We start from the raw sequence: 19,012 nt of genomic DNA on the forward strand, positions 1-19,012 counted from the left end.
AAGTGCAACTCACAAACATGCTGGAGAAACTTAGTAGGTCAGGAAGCATCTATTTAATTTATTTGTTGTCAATATAAAATGGTAGGGGAAGGGGCAGGGAGAGGAGGAGCACAGGCCCACATGCAAGAAGTCATAGGAGGATATGGATGGGAGGACACCAGATTTTTTAAAAACTGAGAAGTGATGGGGGTGGTGGGAAAGAATAGCCCTGTCTTCAAAACCTCCTCTTCCTTACTGGAAACATCAAAATGAAAAATTATGTATTTGAGCATGACCTGCTGAGTTTCACCAGCACATTTGTGCATTGCAGTGGGGAATTAGGAATGAGTATTCTGAGAAGAATTTTCCAGTTATTCCCTTCTTTGTTGTCCCCCACCCCAACTTCCCAGGTACCCGGGAATAGGAAGTGTCCCATCCAGGGCTGCAGACCAGGGATGTCTGGTCTTTTCCCGTCAACCATTTCCAGGCGCTCGGGCGGGTGGGGATCATCGTTCTCGGGCGCACAGGGCGCTGGGGTGGCGGAGGGTGCCTTGGATGCGGCATCCGTTCCCGCACTGGCTCAGATCTCGCCCAGCTCCTGTTTACGGCGCCGGCGGCGATGAAGCGGGATCTGTGCACCACAAGCGGGTCGCAGACACGGCCAGACGTTCTCTGGCGCGAGTTTAAAGAGGACGGCTCCTGCCACGGGCGGAACATTGCGGACATTACCCCAACGCCGTCCGAGCGCTTCAATGCTTCGTGGCGACGAACGTTTTCTGACAACCAGGACGCTCTTAAAACGAAACGTGCTTAAATCTGCTTTACCCGGCCTCCTGTTCATGCAGAGCCCAGCACCCTCAGCCTCGTCGCAGAGAAGCGGATGTGTTGGAGGCCGGTCCGCGCCCGGATCATCAGCACCGCGCTCTCAGGACAGCTCCAGCTCCGGCTCCCGTTGCCCGGAGACGGACGCGAGCGCTGCGACGTTGCTAGGGAACAGCAAGAGGCTCGCGAGCCCCACTGGCTCGAGCCGACGTCAGGAGTTACCAGCCGTGCAATGTGCAGACCGTGCACCGAACTCCATGAATTACTCCTTCCAACTCGAAAGTGTTGAAAAGTCCCCAGCACACTTATTTGCCAGGCAGATAATTATCGGGCATTTGAGACAGAAAATGTTATCACCGAGCAATTTTACCACATGCTGCTTGACAAAAAGCTTCAAGAAATAATACAGCGAAGGTAAATAACAGATGAAAATGTAAGCATTTTGGAAGATCTAACTTGAGGGTGGAATACATGGATTCTTAGCAGTGTGGAGAAACAGAGGAACCTTGGCTTCACAATCCATAGATTTCTCAAGGTTATCATGCAGGCAGTTAGAAAAGCATACAGAGTATGTTGGCCTTCACTCGTGGGGGGGGGGGGGGATGAAGCTCGGGTAATGTTGCAGCTCTATAAAACTCTGGTTAGACCACACTTGGAATATTGTGTTCAGTTCTGGTCACCTCATTTCAGGAAGGAAGCTTTTGGTGAGGGTGCAGATTTATCAGGATGCTACCTGGATTGGAGAATGAGTCTAATGCAGCAAGCTTAATAAGCTATGGCTTTTCTCTCGGGAGTGAAGAAGGACGAGAAGTCACCTAACAGAGGTCTACAAGCTTACGAGAGGTATAGATAGGGTGGACAGCCAGCACCTTTTTTCCCCCAGGGCAACAGTGGCAAACACCAAGAGGGTATTTGTATGCTGAGGGGAGGAAAGTTTAGGGAAGACATCAGGGGCAAGTTTTTTTTTTACACAGAGTCCTGGGTGCCTGGAATGCATTGCTAGGAGTAGTGTTGGAAGCTAGTACAGTAGGAACATTTAAAAAACACTTAGGCACATGGATGCAAGAAGAATAGAGGGTTATGGGAGTGAGGTTGTGTAGATTGTCAGCACAACATCCTGGGCCAAAGGACCTGTACTGTGCTGTAATGTTCTATGTTCATTCATCTAACCTGGATACATATTGATCAAACACTCTTAGACTCCCCCACCTCCAACTCTCCTAATGCTCCCTTGATCATTTAAGACTACCCTCAATCCCAATTGCTGCCAGTTTTTGTCACACAAAGACATATTCCTTAGGCCTCCATCCTTCTCACTCACCATTCCCTCAAACACTCTCTTGCTCTGTAGTACAATCTCACTCCCTCATTCTCTCCATCCTTCCACCTTCAATCTGAACTTTCCCTCCTCTTCCAGCAAAGAAATGGAAGACTCACTCTGCAGGTGGTAAATCCTCATTGCTTATACTTTCTTTCCACACATGTACCAACCTGATGGAAAAACACAACTTATTCAGGTCCAAAGTAAAGCATCAACAAATATTACATGACATACATCATTTTGAAGGATATTGGCAAATAAAACTTCATGAAGAGGCAACACAGTTAGTGCAATGGTTAGCATAATGCTATTATAGCACCAGCAAACTGGTTCTGAATCCGATGCTCTCTGTAAGAAGATTATACCTTCTTCCCATGTCTGCATTGGTTTACTCTCCCATTTTTAAAGACATATAGAATTAGTGAGTTAATTGGTTGCCTGGGTGTATTTGGGCAATGTGGGCTCATGGGCCAGAAGGGCAAGTTACTGAGTGATATCTCTAAATGAAAAATTTAAAAATATATAAAATAGTTGTACATAGATTCAGTTCTAAGGTATAATTAAATAAATGCAGATAACCATTAATTAATACATGCAATTAATTTGTATATACAACTTTTCATGTTTTGATACTGAAGTAAATTTTCAATTGGTATTCATGCATAAACATAATGTTTTGATTTGCTGCTATTAGAAATTTTGCAGTTTCTAACAAGATGTTGACCATTTGCAGTGGCATTTTTATGCAGGGATCACAACATGGAAATTCACTCCATTGTAATAGTGGTAGCAGATCACACTCGGGGTGGGGGGGGGGGTACATTCGCTTTCCCATCTGCTCTCAAATATATTTCTTTCAAGTTGAGTTTTGTTTACTGTTTGCTAATTTCCTGGCATTTATTTTGTCCACGAGAACAAGAGAGGATTAAGGTTTTCGGCCCTCAGGCCTCTTCCATTCTTAACACTATCATGGTTGATCTAAATTTTAGCTCAGAACATGTGCCTTTACTCCATCTCTCTTATAATTTTGTCCAGCAAAATTCAAATGATTTTAAAATCTAATTTTAAATTGAGGCATCATCAACAGGATTATTTCAGGAGATATTTCTGCTCTTCTACATTTTATTAGAGAGATGTTTCCTAACTCTGCTCCCGAATGATGTAGCACTGATTTTCAGGGATTACTTCTATGTGTTATATTTCCCCACAAGGTCACAAAGTTTCCTCCTTTTAAAATTCTAAAATTTTGTATTCCATGGAGCACACCTGGTTTATGCAACTCTCTTTGTAATCTGGAGGTTTGATAAGTAAGTGGCACTTGCTTCCTGCACCATATTTGCTTTCTAATGTGGAGTGTACCAAAGTACACAATAGTGCCTTTACATACTTGCTATTAAGATTTACATTACATGAGTACTTTCAATTATCTTTTTTTAATTTTCTGGTGTTCTGTCCACAGGGGCCATTAAAATCTCTTTGAACCTTCACTATTCCTTGCTGTTAAATGCTACATTTAATTCAATTTTCAATTTTTGATTCAAATTGATCCATTCACACATTTTGTGAAATCCATCTTCCATAGTTTTGAGCACTCGATTGATTTGTGGTTAAAATATTGCAATGCTGGAAATGCTGAAAACAACATATCAAACAAGTGGTTATATGTGGAGCCTCCTGTCAGCCCCCAGTGGAGTATCAGAATTTGTCATCAACAGAGCTATTGGTGTGAATAATCTGCTTGCCAATGTTTGGTTTAGATTCTGTCAGACCACTTGGCTTGAGACCCCCATCACTGCCCAAGTCCAAAAGGCTAAATCCTACAGGTCTGGTGAAAGAGATGCCCCTGAGATCACATTTGGCTGAATTACCACCAAAGACTCTTATAATCCAATGGAAACTAGAGGTGGCAAAGATGAAGTTAACTAGAATAAAGTTAGTCCTTTCAGGCCCAGGGTGTTGCAGAGGGAGTCCTTAGGCACTCATTTCATCCTTGATATTCTACCATTAAAAAGTAAGACCTGTGCACTTTTAGTGATGATGTCACAGCATTCAATTCCATCTGCAATTCCTCAGACAATCGAACAATCCCTCGTGGCACTTATCAGCATCTAGCCAACATGCAACCTTGGTTCTGTTAATGGTAACTAACTCATGTTATGCTTTAACCAGACAATGACTAGCACCAATAAGGGAATGAGCTAAGCACTCCTTCTAACACTTGATTGCACGCCGTCATCAGAATCCCCAGTGCTGGCCTCTATTAAAGAGAAACCTGAGTACAAATGCTCTGCTACAAGGGAAAGCCATGGACAGGGATTCATTAATGAGTGACTTTTCCCAAAGAAGTTTGCAATCCTTTCTCCTTTCATAAGTTAAATATTGGAAGTGTTAGGAGTGTCTTCACTTTTGTGGAGGGGAGCAGCACCAACAGTACTCAAGAAGCTCAAATGCATCCAGAACAATGCAATCTGCTTTATTGACCCTCCATTTATTACTTAAAATGATCGTTGGTGTGCAGAGTGGCTGGTTCTGACTCCTGTCTGTTTCCAGTTTGTTTGGATAAAACTACATTTACTCTGATTTGCTCCAGGGCAGATGAATCAAAATGACAGATTCCAGACAAACCCTCAGGTGTGTCAAAAATCTGCTCCAATACACGTATGTTGCAAATATGAACGGCCTCTATTCTATAGGTTTAGCCCTCTCTTTTCTCCCTCATTGTTTTCTTCCTTTATACCTGTTTATTCATGAAGGCTATTTCAGAAACCCATTTAGTCCCTTCCCTCTCAGAGTTGCCCATTGTTTTCCTCCATCATTATAGGAAGTAAGCTGAAGGACTCACGGAACTGGTGGCAGGTCCTCACTGCTCGCAGCTTCTTCACACACCTGCATTGCGCTGAGGGACAAGAACAATTGTTACAGAACACATCAACTTTTTAAAAGGTATAAGATAATTTGAGAATACAATGGTATGTAGAAATGAATAAATGTATTCCATTAGAAAAAATAACATATAATTTAAGAAATAATATTGAAATATTTGAACAAATATGGGAGCCATACATGAAACACAATAGAGAAAACCTACCGGGGACATTTACCACCTAAATTAACAAAAGGAGAAGGAAATGAAAAGAATTGACTCAGTGGAATTTCTTGTTTATTTTTATTGAATGATAACATTGTTTGACTGGTTTAATGTGTCTTAGATTTTGTACTTTAAATGAATGGGGGGGAGGTAGGGAGGGTGGGATGGGAGGAGGGAGGGGGGAGAAAATGACACTGTATATATTTGAAAAGGAAAATGTATGTATCTTGGTCAGTGTGGTTTATGGTGTGAAAAATAAAAAAATTTTAAAACTTTTTACAAGGTATTTAAGCCTTTAACTATGAATTAGTCAGTATCCCAAAATGAACAAGTATGGATTGGCTATTGGTTTTACTCAGAATCAGATGATTAACTCCAACAAGACAATGCAGTTTCTCTGTAATTAAAGAACCATTAACAGAATAAATCTACCATCATATTACCATCACAATCTACCACAACAGTCTGTCCAGGTCTGTAGCAGAACATTGAGCACTGTCACACTGAGCATTGGCGCATCTCAGGGCTGTGTGTTAGGCCTGCTCATGTAACTGACCCACAAATGCATTGCCAGAACTAGCTTCAACAGTGTCATTAAGTTTTCAGATGACACGACAGTAGTTGGCCTCATCAACTACAATGATGAGCTACAGAGAAGAGGTGGAAAATCTCGTGAAATTATGCGAGAGTCTCAACATGGACAAGATGAAGGAGGTGATCCTGGACTTTAGGAGGATCAGGAATGACTACCCTCCACTACATATCAACAAATCTGTGGTAGGGAAAGTGAAGAGCATCAAGTTCCTTGGAGTTCAATTAACTAGTGGCCTATCGTGGACACACAACATCTCCTCACTTATCAGGAAGGCACAACAGCGACTGTACTTCCTGAAAAGACTGAAGCGGGCAAGGCTACCAGTGACTATTATGTCAACCTTCTTTAGAAGATTTATCGAGAGCATCCTAGCCTGCTGCATCACAGTGTGATATGGTTGCTACAGAAAAAGGGATTGGAGGTCAATCCACAGGACCATAAGAGTGGCAGCGAGGATCACTGGAGTCTCCATTAACCTCCCCTCCCCCCACCACCCATCAGCGTAATCTATCAGTAGCGTTGTCTGAAGAGGGCACACAAAACCATTGAGGACCCCCTTCCACCCAGCACACAGCATCTTTCAACTGCTCCCATTAGGATAGAGATAAAGGCATATCAGAGCCAGCACCACCAGGCTGAGGACCAGCTTCTTCCCACAGGCAGTGAGAATGCTGAACAACCAACTCCTCACACTAACCATCCGAGACTCTCATATTCATGAAACAATATTTATTTATATAGATGAAATACTTGTCATGCATGAGTATTGTTTCTCTGTATGTGAACTATGTCTGTATATTTTGCTCTGAGAATCAGAAAACGCTGTTTTGTTGAGTTGTACTTGTACAATCAGATGACAATTAACTTGACCAGATTTTACATTAATTCCCATAATTATGCATGTGAGTCACAAATACTGAAGAGAAACTTTCTGTTTTTTATTGATATACGATCAATTTTGTGTTATTGGCCACCAATCCAGAAGTGCTGTTGAAAATTCCTTGGCCTTTATTTTTGTTAACATCTCAATGGTTGTAGAAGAGATTTTGGAAAAAATAGGAATTAGTTTCAGGTTCATCCTCAACTTCACCCCTCTGGCAGAAGCCAAGAAATACAAGGTGGTATGAATGCTCAGTGCTCACCAATTACAGATTGTTTGAAGCATTATAATGATTTCCATAATGGAATGAAACAAAGTAGAAATAACCTGAACTCATTGGATGATCAACCACAGAACTAAGTCAGCATTTGACCTCCTCAGCCCATGTTATCTATATGACAATCTCACTGTAATCTTCCTGGAAGGAATTGAAGCACTCACTCCGCAGGTAGCAGGTCTTCACTTTCCTGGGCTTCTTCATACATCTGGATTGGCCTAATAGATCAAAGAAATAATATTGAATAACAGCACTTTGCCATGCTCTAAGAATGTGGATATAGGCAAAATTAGAGATTACCCACACAGGGACAGTATATTGGACTGTGTTCAAACTTAACAAAAATGGCTAGGGATAATATATTATAGACAGGGGATTTGTTAATGACCTGTAATAACAAGTTAGTTTCAGATTGGCAGACTGCATCAAAGTCCAATGCTTGGGCCTCTAGTAGGCACAATTCATAAGTTATGACAGATGGAGGGGTTGATTTTATTGGTGATGACTGAGATATTATGAATGACTTTGATAGGATAAATAATTTTTTAAAAATTCCCATGGAAAGATGTCTAAAACTAAAGGACATATGTTTCAGACTTATTTCAGATTTATTGTCAGAGTGCATACATGACATCACACGCAACCCTGAGATTCTTTTTCCTGAAGACAAGGCAGAATGATCACTTATTGGTAGTGCAAAAAACCTGTACACAATGTATACACGTAAACAAATAAAGAAATGTAAACAGCTGACTGTTCAATAAAGAGAGGGAAAAAAACAAACAATAAAGTGCAAAGTAAGAGCCCTTAGATGAGTCCCTGATTGAGTTTATCATTGAGGGTGGAGGGGTAGCAGCTGTTCCTGAACCTGGTGGCTTGTGGGCACCTCTACCTCTTCCCTGATGGTAGCAATGAGGGCAGAGCATGTGCTGGGTGGTGTGGATCCTTAATGATTACTGCTGCTCTCTGATGGCAGCATTCCCTGTAGATGCTCTTGATGGTGGAGAGGGTTTTGCCTGTGATGTCCTGGGCTGTGTCCACTACCTTTTGCAATGCTTTACATTTGGGGGTATTGGTGTCCCCATACCATTCCGCAATGTAGCTGGTCAGAACACTTTCCACCATACATCTGTAGAAATTTGCCAGGGTTTCTGATGTCATTCCAAACCTCTGCAAACTCCTGAGGAAGTAAAAGCGCTGACATGCTTTCTTCATGCTGCCATTAGTGTGTTGAGTCCAGGAAAGATCCTCTGAGATAGTGACTCCCAAGAACTTATCCTCTCTACCTCTGATCCCCCAATGATCACTGGATTGTATACATCTAGTTTTCCCTTCCTGAAGTCAACAATCAGCTCCTTAGTTTTAGTGACATTGAGTGTGAGTTTGTTGTGGGTGCACCATTCAGCCAAGTTTTCAATCTCCCTCCTGTGTGCTGACTCATCGCCCCTTTTTATACAACCCACTACTGTGGTATCATCAGTGAATTTGTAGATGGTGTTGTTGTCGTACTGAACCACACAGTCATAAGTGTAAATTGAGTAGAGCAGAGGGCTAAGAACACAGCCCTGCGGTGCTCTGGTACTGATGGAGGTTGTGGAGGAGATGATCTTATCAATCTCAATGATTGTGGTCTGGAGATGAAGAAATCCAGGATCCAATTACACATGGGGTGTTGAGTCCCAGGTCTTGGAGTTTGCTGATCAGTTTTGTCGGGATGATGGTGTTAGATGCCAAACCATAGTCAATAAAGAGCATCCTGATGTATGCATCTTTGCTGTCTAGGTGTTTTAGGGCTTTGTGTTGAGCCAGTGAGATGGCATCCACCATAGAACTGTTGCTACAATAGGAAAATTGGAACAGATCATGTCGCCACTCAGATAGGAATTGATATGTGTCAACATATCATCACTGTTAATGTGAGTGCCACTGGTTAATAGTCATTAAGGCAGGTTACTACACTCTTCTTGAGCACAAGAATGATTGACGTCTATTTGAAATAGTGGTACTATGCCCTGCCAGAGTGAGATATAGAAGATATTGGTAAATTCATTGGTAAGTTGGTCAGGACAGATTTTAATAATACTCAGCTGGATACTCCATCTGGACAAGATGCTTTCCTCTGAGTCACTCTCCTGAAGGAAGCATGCACATCATCCTTCTATCATGGACAAGTTAGAAGATATAGAGCTGATTTGGGAAGAATTTTTTTCAACTGATTGGAATCTGTAACACACGTCCCAAGGATGGCTGACCCGTGAGCCACCAAAGCACAGAATGTTAGTGCAAGAGAGGGAAAATAAGATTTATATAAATAGGAACTCAATGGTCAACCCAGACACGATGGCTGAAGGATTTTTTTGTTGTTGTATGACTACGATTTTATGAAAAGACATTTGTATAGCAAAGCTATATATTCTCATATTTCTTATTTTCTTGTTATGCTTGTAAGTATTTCTCCCAAACTATTACAAAACACTTGACTTTGACTTTCCTTACACTATATGTTTAACTTGCACTGCCCCACATTTGTGTGCTGCCTTGCCAATTTCCCTCAATCTCCCTCATTTCTTTGCCAATGCCCTATTCTCCCCTCTAGACAGATTGAAGATGATAGACTTACTCTATGTTCGGGGGATCATCATTCCTTTCGGCTTCTTCACACTCCTTTTCCAGTCTGATGGACAGAAAAGGAGAAATAATCAGTCAAGGAAAATGGTGGACTCTCTCAAGTAAGTGAAGCACCTCGATCTGACTCTTATATTAATAGTGAAAAGGATTTGGAAGAGTTCAATGACCAAAACATAGTCAAACCAATCGAAGCAAAAACTGAATATGCTTGAAACACTCATCATGTCGAGCAGCGTCTGTTGAAAGAGGGAAATAGAATCAACTTTTCAGGTCAATGGCCTTTGATTGTTAATTGGTGGTTGATTCTTGTCTCAGTTAGTGCCAAAGTGCTTGCTTTCACCTCATGAAATATATTAACTGTACTTGCAGTGATGCAGCACAACCTCACATGCAACTTCTCATATTTTAGATGCTTCCTCATTCAATATTATTTAAATTTATATTTAGAGATTCAGCATGGTTACAGACAATTTTGGCCTATGAATCTGTGCTACCCAATTTACACCCAATTAACCTACACCCCCCCGGTAGGGTTTGAACAGTGGGAGGAAACTGGAGCCCATGGAGAAAACCCACGCAGACATAAGGAGAACATACAAACTCCTTTCAGTCAGCGCAGGATTCGATCCCCAGTCCCAATTGCTGGCGCTGTAAAGGTGTTGTGCTGACCATTACATCAACTGTGCTGCCATATAACTCCCCACCCCTTTACACTTTTTCCCATATATTGTTAACCTTACATACAGGTCTCTACTGCCCTGCAAAATTATTTAATTCTCCCAGATAGAATTCACAAGTGATATTGATCGCATCTTAGAGCAGATGTAGATCATTTACTTGAACAAGCCCCTCCCAATGTTGCACAGTCTGCAGTTACCAGGGCTCCAAGTTCCAGAAGGTTACAGTGGTCCACCTTCTTGAGTTGCTTTAGTCCAGTGATTCTCGACCTTTTTCTTTCTACTCACATACCACTTTAAGTATTCCCTATATCATAGTTGCTCTGTGATTAGTAAGGGATTGCTTAAGGTGGTAGGTGGGTGGAAAGAAAAAGACGGAAAACCTAATTGACTCGTTAAATGCACAGTTTCATAACTCCAAAGGAAATGAGCCAATGACAATTTTTCTCAAGCAAAATATTTCAATAATAATTGGGTTTAGAGCAGTGATTCTCAACCTTCCCTTCCCACTCACATACCATCTTAAGCAATCCCTTACTAATCACAGAGCACTGATGGCATAGGGATTACTTAATGTGGTATGTGAGTGGAAAGAAAAAGATTGAGAACCACGGCTTTAGTCTTTCCATTGAAGGTACTCTCACATTGCTGTTGGGGAGAGAGTTCCAGGATTTAGATGCAGCTATAAAGAAGCTCCCTATACTTTGACTACAAGACCTTAACTCTTCTTCTCTTTGTTGGTCCTAACCTAAATCATGACTCTGCATTTTCTCATTCACCACATAATTCTAGCACCATTTCCACAACATATCATTAAGCTCTCACTTTGGTGGAAACAGCACTGTCTCTCTATCCATATGACATTCCATCCTTTTAAGTGTGTTTGCCACTACATGATCAAAATATTCCTCATAACCACTGGGGACCAGTGCCTAATTAGGAGAATTGTCCCATAGATGAGTTCAGCACGTGCCTGACATTATTCTTACAGACATAATATCTTATGGGTAATATGTGAGAACATCTCCCTCAATCCTTGGTGCATCCTGGCCTACCAACAGTCTTTGGAATCTTTGATGAGGTGCTTGAAGCCATGGACTTCACAGCCATTTGATTGAATCATATCAAGAAATTATCAATTAAAGTTGAGGTTCATGGATTATGTTATGGACCTGGCTAGGAAATTCATTGGATGGTGGAGGTAAGGATAATGGGAAGGAATATGATTTGCCAACTCTGACTATTAGTACCATGCAAAAACCTGTGTTGGGTCGCAGCTTCTCAAACTGTCAGGGACTGTTATAGAAAGTAATCAACCACACTTTTGGAATGGTTGCCTTTATATCTAGCCTACTGGAGTTCAAAGGAGTAGAAAATATACTACAACTGTTTAAATCTCTAGTTTGATAGCAGGTCAGGTCTTTGGAGCTATACTGGGCACCACAATTTGGATGAATAAAATGGCCTTGGGGAGAAACTATTGTATATTTCCCCTGAACTCCAAGAGATATACTGTTACACAATCCTTTATCTGGACATCTAAAATCCAGAAAGCTCCAAAATCTGTCAAGTGGGGAGAGAGACGGCAGCACAATTCGGGTGGGTTTAAATCTGGGGCAGTTGGCTTTCCGAAATCTGGAAAAATCTGAAATATGGAACACACTGTCCCCCAAGGGTTCCGGATAGGTGTACCTGTAGTGACATTGGAGTAGAATTTTCAATGTATTCCCTAGAATTTAGCAGGCTAAAGGATAACTTGATAATGATTATTAAAATATTAAGAGTAACTGCTAAGTGGGTGAAACTATCTCCAGTTTTTGGGGAGTCAAGTCCCAAGGTCTTTAGTCTAACAATTAAATATAAGGCTTGAATGTGCTTTTTGAAAAACCTTGGACTATACTGGTGTTGCTGCTAAACTTTGATTGTAACAAGACCCAGAAGCCAGTATATCCAGCCACTGCAAAATGATGGTCTGTACTTTATTCCAGTCTAACAGCAAGGTCGACAAATATTTGGTTCTTGCCTCACACCATATAACCTGTTTACAAATTCTCTATCAATAGAACACAACACCTTTAAGGACTGAAGTTAGGAAATTTGAAACTTTCTTGCAAAGTGGCAAAGTTGAATGTCAATTTGAAGTCAGAAATTTATTGCCTTTGGTAACCAGAAGTTGGAAAGGATTGTGGAAGAGCTAGAAAAATGGAGTTCGGATTGCTAAAATCCCGACTACTCCTCCTTCTGGATTCCCACTCTCATTCCCTCCTTTCTTCTTGCGATATTCATGTTGCCCTTTTTCTTCACTCCTGACTTTAGCCCCCAGTTTCTCTTATATTCACTTTGTGCCTCTGCTGTCCTAGTACTCACTCATCCCCTCTCCACCCCTCAACCGGAGAAACCTGATCATCTCAGTCTATGGTTGGTGTGTCTTCACTGCTGTTTTTCCTTGTATATCTACATCAGTCTAATAGAGAGCAATAAACAGCTGCTCAGCCTGTGGGACAGAAATCAGTTGGGCTGTGAGTGAGGTCACTTATTGGGAATTTCAGCTGCTGACCCTAGTAGAACTTTCCGAGTCAAATGGAAACCTCTCATTTCCATGTGGTGGCCCTGCTCCTGCGGTAATGGATTTAGGAGCTGTCAGTGATCACAGCATGAACATCATGCAGCAGTTATCCTCCCTCTAGTTCTCTCTATCACCCTCTCCCTGAAAAGGAAGGGGGAGAACTCACCCTGTCAACTGCAGGTCTTCATTGCTTTCAATATCCTCACACAGTAGTGGCAGCCTGACAGTAAAACAAAGCAGGCATTAAATATAATCAGACTGCCTGCTTGACTAATCCGGCACAAGTGTGCACAGAACAATGTGAGTAATTATGAGGGATATCAGTTGAATGAAATTCAATCTGCTCCACTACTTGACGTGAACACAAATTTAATTTAATCCAAAAACTCAAGTTTTGAAACTTCATTCTGTGTTAATTGAGTAATGCTAAACGTTTTGGGGCTGCTGTGGCTTGCTTGTTCATATCAATGCTTCTGGCATTTTGCAGCAGGATTAAATTGTGCAGTGGAGCAGTTGCATTCCAAAGGGGTGGCGGGGGGGGGGGGGGGGGTGGGGTGGGGGGGGGGGAGGGTACAACAAATGAAATACTATTGGAGAGGTGTAATCTGGGAAAACATAGTGGCAAGTTTCTCTCTAAAATGCTGTTTCCCATTTCATAAACACAGATATATAGAATGTTTGTCATCATTAGATTTGTTCAGATAAATTGGAGGTGAGAAACTCACTTTTCATTGGATGGATCTTCACTCCTCTCCTCTTCTTCATGCACTTGCATGAATCTGTCAAAGTTAGATCCATCATTCAGAAAAATGATTATTAAAATTTTCATGCAATTTGCCAGATCTCTACACCATGGTCGAGATACTGTCTACAAGTATTCTCCTTAGATCTTGCTTATTTTCAGCAGTTCATTTGTTATTTTGGTCGTTTTAACAGCGGAAGTCAAACAGGTTTCGAGTGTCAGCCCACAGCTTAATTGCTGCACTCATTAGACCATTGTGCTTCAGACCCATTCGAAGATTTGAATGTATAATTCTGCTTCTACTTCAGTGTAGTATTGAGGATGCGCTGCATTGCTGGAGGTGCCTTCCCTCAGATGTTAACCTAAGCTGCAAATCACTTGGGCTACTTTTAAAGATTTCATCATAGTGTTTGAATAAAGAAAGAAGGTTCTTTTTTATCAAGATTCCTCTCCATTAGCAGAGGTGGAAGGGGCTGATATTTCACATCCTCCCCTGTAATATTATAGACATCAGTGATACTTCAAAATTTCAACACTCTCTTTATCAGAATACTCATAACAACACCGGAGGTCATTCAGCCTCTGCAAGCTGTCATTCCCTCTCTCCCAATCTTCCACATAAATGAATTAAGGATCTTGATAAACGAACGATGGAACAGTCAACCAGGCAGGTTTGAAAAGGCAGGAAGGAGCACGACCAACTTATACACGCCAAAATCTCACAGCCAATCAGAGAAATTATCAGACAATCTGCTTTTTGTAATCTTGGTCAGCATGTTTGAAAAATTCTCCTGAGGAATTCCAAGGGGTTTCTCATATCTGCAGGTGGCTCTCAGTGCACCATATCCTCACAAATACAAGGGAGACAATGTGTCAGGACATGTTTAAATGGGGAAGAGGTTACTAGTGATTTCTCATCAGAGTAATGCCCAGAGGCTGGATTAATATCTGCCTGGGTTTTCTCCGGCGACTCCGGTTTCCTCCCACTGTTCAAAACATACCGGGGGTGTAGGTTAATTTGGAGTAAATTGGGTGGCACGGACTCGTGGGCTGAAACGGCCTGTTACCATGAAGTATGTCTAAATAAATAAAAATCAATAAATAAATTACGCTGGACAACAATTCTTTTCAAGATTTGCTTCCTGAAAAAGAAATTAGGGATTATGATAGACAAATTTAAGTCAAACGCAAAGATTTGTTGTAGAAATTTTGAGAAACATTAAATAATTTAGCCTGAAGCGTATACTCGCCACAAATGTAACAGAATGTATCGCAGCTGTTGCGACATTGATGAGACATTGCTGTTGTATTGAATCTTCCTGAAGACAATAAATGCTATTGTTAAGTACACTCACTATGCCATTGTCAGAGGGACATGTGCATCAACATGCCTTCAATGTGTAGTGCACAGCATTTGTATATGTGAGCTGTTTTTACAGCCTGTCCTCATCTATCTTGACTCAGCATGCTCAGGCCTAAGACAACATTTGCATAGCACCTGTACCGAATGCATATCCAGACATACCTGGACTGACCAAAACTACATACTTTATGGGCAATATACCAGTAGACAAAATATGATAGGAAATCACAAAATAGGTTAAATCTAAAATGCAGTATGTGATAGAAAAATTTTAAGGTGATTTTCATGATTAGCCCCCCAAAATCTATAAAATTCACCCAAAAAGTATTCCAGAAGCAACATCTTTGTTGTCCAGTGTTATTAGTTAATTACTTAAATTCAGGTTAAGAACATTTTTTTTTTAAATTAGAATTCTTGTGTCAGTGATGGTGATCATTAATCCATTGTAAAATTCTATTTGGTTCACTACTGTCCTTAAAGAAAGATCATTTTTAACCTATGGTGGCCTAGGCAGGCTCACATCATCCTGCCTCATGTCAGCCTCTGAAACAGAAGGTGCTGGCAAGGGAGCATTGGCCCAGTTGTTGCAATGAACCTTGTAGAAGGTGCAGCCCACTGCAAAATGAATGGCTGATTCCTGCACCAACGTAACAGGCTCGATGGGCTGAGTGTCCAGATTTTGTCTCCCACATTCCTTTGAATCTGACCTATATGAAGTCAATGTCAACGTGAGTTTATCGTCGTACATTAAACTACAGTGTGCAGATGGACCAAAAGTCAGCTCTCTGTAAAGGCACCACCCCATAAGCACTTACTCTGAATTCACTTCTGGTTCCTCCATGATATTCCACAGCAGGCTGCATAAGTACAAACCCTATTAGTTTGAAACGCAGAAGCAATTTAAGGATTGTGTCTTCACCATTTCATATAAACAGTGTTCCAAAAATAAGCGAGGAATGGTATTAGAATTAACCTCTGAGTTGACTGATAACACTTCTAGCAAGCTGAGAGAATTATTTTTAAAAATTTGACTTTCAAATATGGGACCCAAATTTTCTCGGCAAAGGCAATTGCTTTCCTGCAGACTTACTGAGTACATTCTCACTATGTGTCACACTTAGCTGTAACATTGAATTCAATGCAGGTACGTTTAATATTTATCCTTTTTCCTTACTTGAAAAGATATGACAGTAACTGAACAATGGATAATGTTGACAGATTAATGGACGAGTTACAGCAAATACACACAACAGATGAAAATGGATTCAGAATAAATGGGTCATTTTCAAATTGTGAGGCTAGGATTAGTAAGGCAGCAAAAAGGCCAGTATTAGTGCCCCCATTTTTATCAGTGAAATAGATAAAGGAGCCAGTGTCAGCTGAGTGGCACTGTTGAAGTGTGCTTAATTTTCAATGTAGTTGTCACATTATACCTAGTTCAGTGAGAAGGGTTCTTCTGTAAACTGTTTAACAGGTTAACTCTAACATATCATGCAGTTGAAGAACAAAAAGACGGTGTGAGCTGTGAGAAGGATGCAGAGAGAGCTTTCAGGAAGACGTAGACTAAAAACACAGCAGATAAAACGTAATGTGAGTTATCCATTTTGGTACGAAAGTAATAGAAAGATGAACTATTATTTTAATGGTGAGAGATTGAAAGGAGTTCAGAGGACCTGGATGTTCTTATAAACAAATCGCTGAAAGTTTCCAAAGTTCCATAGATTCCGGGGAGGTCCCTGAGGATTGGAGAGTGGCTGATGTGGTGCCGCTTTTTAAGAAAGGAGGGAGGGAGAAAACGGGAAATTATAGACCGGTTAGCCTGACATCAGTGGTGGGGAAGATATTGGAGTCCATCATAAAAGGAGAAATAGCAGAACACTTAGTCAGTAATAATAGTATAAGGGCTAGTCAGCATGGATTCCTTAAGGGTAAGTCATGCTTGACTAACCTTCTGGAATTTTTTGAGGATGTGACAAAGAGGGTGGACTCGGGAGAGCCAGTGGATGTGGTGTATTTGGACTTCCAGAAGGCCTTTGATAAGGTACCGCACGGGAGTCTAGTGGGCAAGATCAGGGAGCATGGTATTGGAGGTAAGGTGCTGACATGGATAGGAAATTGGTTAAGAGATAGGAAACAAAGGGTTGGAGTAAATGGGTCTTTTTCAGAATGGCAGGATGTGACGAGTGGAGTGCCTCAGGGATCGGTGTTGGGTCCTCAGTTGTTTGTAATTTATGTTAATGATTTGGATGAGGGGATTATAAATAACATGAGCAAATTTGCAGATGACACTAAACTGGGTGGCGGTGTGGGGTGTGAGGAGGATGTAAGGAAAATGCAGAGGGACTTGGACAGCTGGAGGAGTGGGCGGCTAAATGGAAGATGAATTTCAATGTGAACAAATGTGAGGTTATTCATTTTGGGGGAAGTAATAGGAAAGCTGAGTATTATTTAAATGGAGTCAAGCTAGGGAGTGGGGAAGTGCAAATGGATCTGGGTGTACTTGTTCATCGGTCACTGAAGGCTAGCATGCAGGTTCAGAAAGCTGTGAAGAAGGCAAATGGAATGTTGGCTTTCATAAAGAGAGGATTGGAATATAGGAACAGAGACACCCTTCTGCAGTTATACAGGGCCCTGGTGAGACCCCACCTGGAGTATTGCGTCCAGTTCTGGTCTCCAAACTTGAGGAAGGACATACTAGCTATAGAGGGTGTGCAGCGCAGATTTACAAGGTTAGTTCCAGTGATGGCAGGGTTGTCATATGCAGCAAGGCTAGAAAAACTGGACTTGTATCCATTGGAGTTTAGAAGGATGAGGTGGGACATGATTGAGGTATACAAAATCATCAGGGGGATAGACAAGGTGAAGTCTGATTACTTGTTCCCAATGATGGGGGAGACGAGGACTAGAGGGCATAGTTTAAGAATACAGGGTAGGCCCTTTAGGACGGAGATGAGAAAGCATTTTTTTACCCAGAGAAGTGTAAATTTGTGGAATGCTCTGCCACAGAGGGTGGTAGAGGCGGATTCGCTGACTATGCTCAAAAGAGAGTTAGGTAAGACTCTTGTGGGTAACGGAGTTAAGGGTTATGGGGATAAGGCTGGAAAGGGGTACTGATGGTAATGATCAGCCATGATCTAAAATGGCGGTGCTGGCCCGACGGGCCAAATGGCCTACTCCAGCTCCTATTGTCTATTGTCTATTGTCTTTTGAAAGTAAATGCAGGAACAACAAGCAATTAGGAAATAAATGGCATTTTGGCCTTTGTTGCAAAGGGATTTGAGTGCAAATATAAAAGCTTCTTACTTGAATTACATAGTGGCCTAGTGAGACTTCACTTGGAACATTGTACGCAGTGAAAGTTCACCAGGTTGATTCCTGCGTCTGGACAATTTGTTGTATGAAGAAAGTTTAAGCTGATTGGACCTAACCCTATTAACATTAGAAGAATGAAGGATGATCTTATTGAAAGGAACCAGATTATTATGGTGTTTCACATGCTCATTGTTTACGCAGATTAGATGCCTAGAGCCAGGAGTCACGGTCTCAGAATAAAGGGTTGGTCTTATTAGAAGATATTTCTTTACCCAGAAGTTTTGGAATTCTCTACCCAAAAGGGTTATGAAATCATAGTCAATGAATTTATTCGACTGACCAATAGATGTTTTGAATATAAAGGGAATCAAACAATTTGGTGTTAGTGCAATAAAGTGGTGGTGAGATGGAAGATCAGCGACAATATTATTTAATGGATTAATTCTGCTTCTGTTTCTAATATTTATACGGCTTCCACAGCTTCCTGTACCTCTTGGGTTCCAGAGAGGTCGGAGTGAGGTGGGGGGGGGGGGAATACAAAGATACCAAGTTTAAGGAAAGTGTATCCAAGCCTTTGGCTCAGTATGTTTGGGCTCTGTCCCTTGATACAATGCTGAATTTAGCAACAGATAGTCAGGTGCAAAGGTGTGTGCATCCTTGATTCTAGGAGCAATGCTCTGGCCAAAGGGTGGAGTCAAGCTGCCCACTAGCTGCCCACTAGTAAGCAACATAATCTTTGAGGTGATTAAGTTCCTCATACTT

General features: G+C 41.4%; 1 protein-coding gene and 1 long non-coding RNA gene across 5 annotated transcripts in view; one reads left to right on the plus strand and one right to left on the minus strand.

Moving 5' to 3' along the window:
- The window catches only part of LOC138744643 (cyclic nucleotide-gated channel beta-1-like), an 85,846-nt gene that overhangs the window by 66,506 nt on the left and 328 nt on the right, over positions 1–19,012 (minus strand). For 2 of the 3 annotated variants that reach the window (XM_069901109.1, XM_069901111.1), the window contains exons 2-8: positions 15,754–15,795; positions 13,559–13,612; positions 13,000–13,053; positions 9,583–9,636; positions 7,127–7,180; positions 4,965–5,018; positions 2,239–2,292 (exon numbers count right to left, since the gene is read on the minus strand). In XM_069901109.1, coding sequence (XP_069757210.1) covers positions 2,239–2,292; positions 4,965–5,018; positions 7,127–7,180; positions 9,583–9,636; positions 13,000–13,053; positions 13,559–13,612; positions 15,754–15,795 — 366 coding nt within the window. The remainder of the gene's footprint in view (positions 1–2,238; positions 2,293–4,964; positions 5,019–7,126; positions 7,181–9,582; positions 9,637–12,999; positions 13,054–13,558; positions 13,613–15,753; positions 15,796–19,012) is intronic. The other variant, XM_069901110.1, reaches the window with a different exon arrangement.
- The window catches only part of LOC138744647 (uncharacterized), an 82,371-nt gene continuing 64,370 nt past the window's right edge, over positions 1,012–19,012 (plus strand). Inside the window, exons 1-3 of one of the 2 annotated variants that reach the window (XR_011345673.1) lie at positions 1,012–1,215; positions 4,944–5,065; positions 9,559–9,691. This is a non-coding gene — a long non-coding RNA (uncharacterized lncRNA). The remainder of the gene's footprint in view (positions 1,216–4,943; positions 5,066–9,558; positions 9,692–19,012) is intronic. The other variant, XR_011345672.1, reaches the window with a different exon arrangement.

Source organism: Narcine bancroftii, chromosome 10 (assembly GCF_036971445.1).
Source record: "Narcine bancroftii isolate sNarBan1 chromosome 10, sNarBan1.hap1, whole genome shotgun sequence".
Taxonomy (NCBI): domain Eukaryota; kingdom Metazoa; phylum Chordata; class Chondrichthyes; order Torpediniformes; family Narcinidae; genus Narcine; species Narcine bancroftii.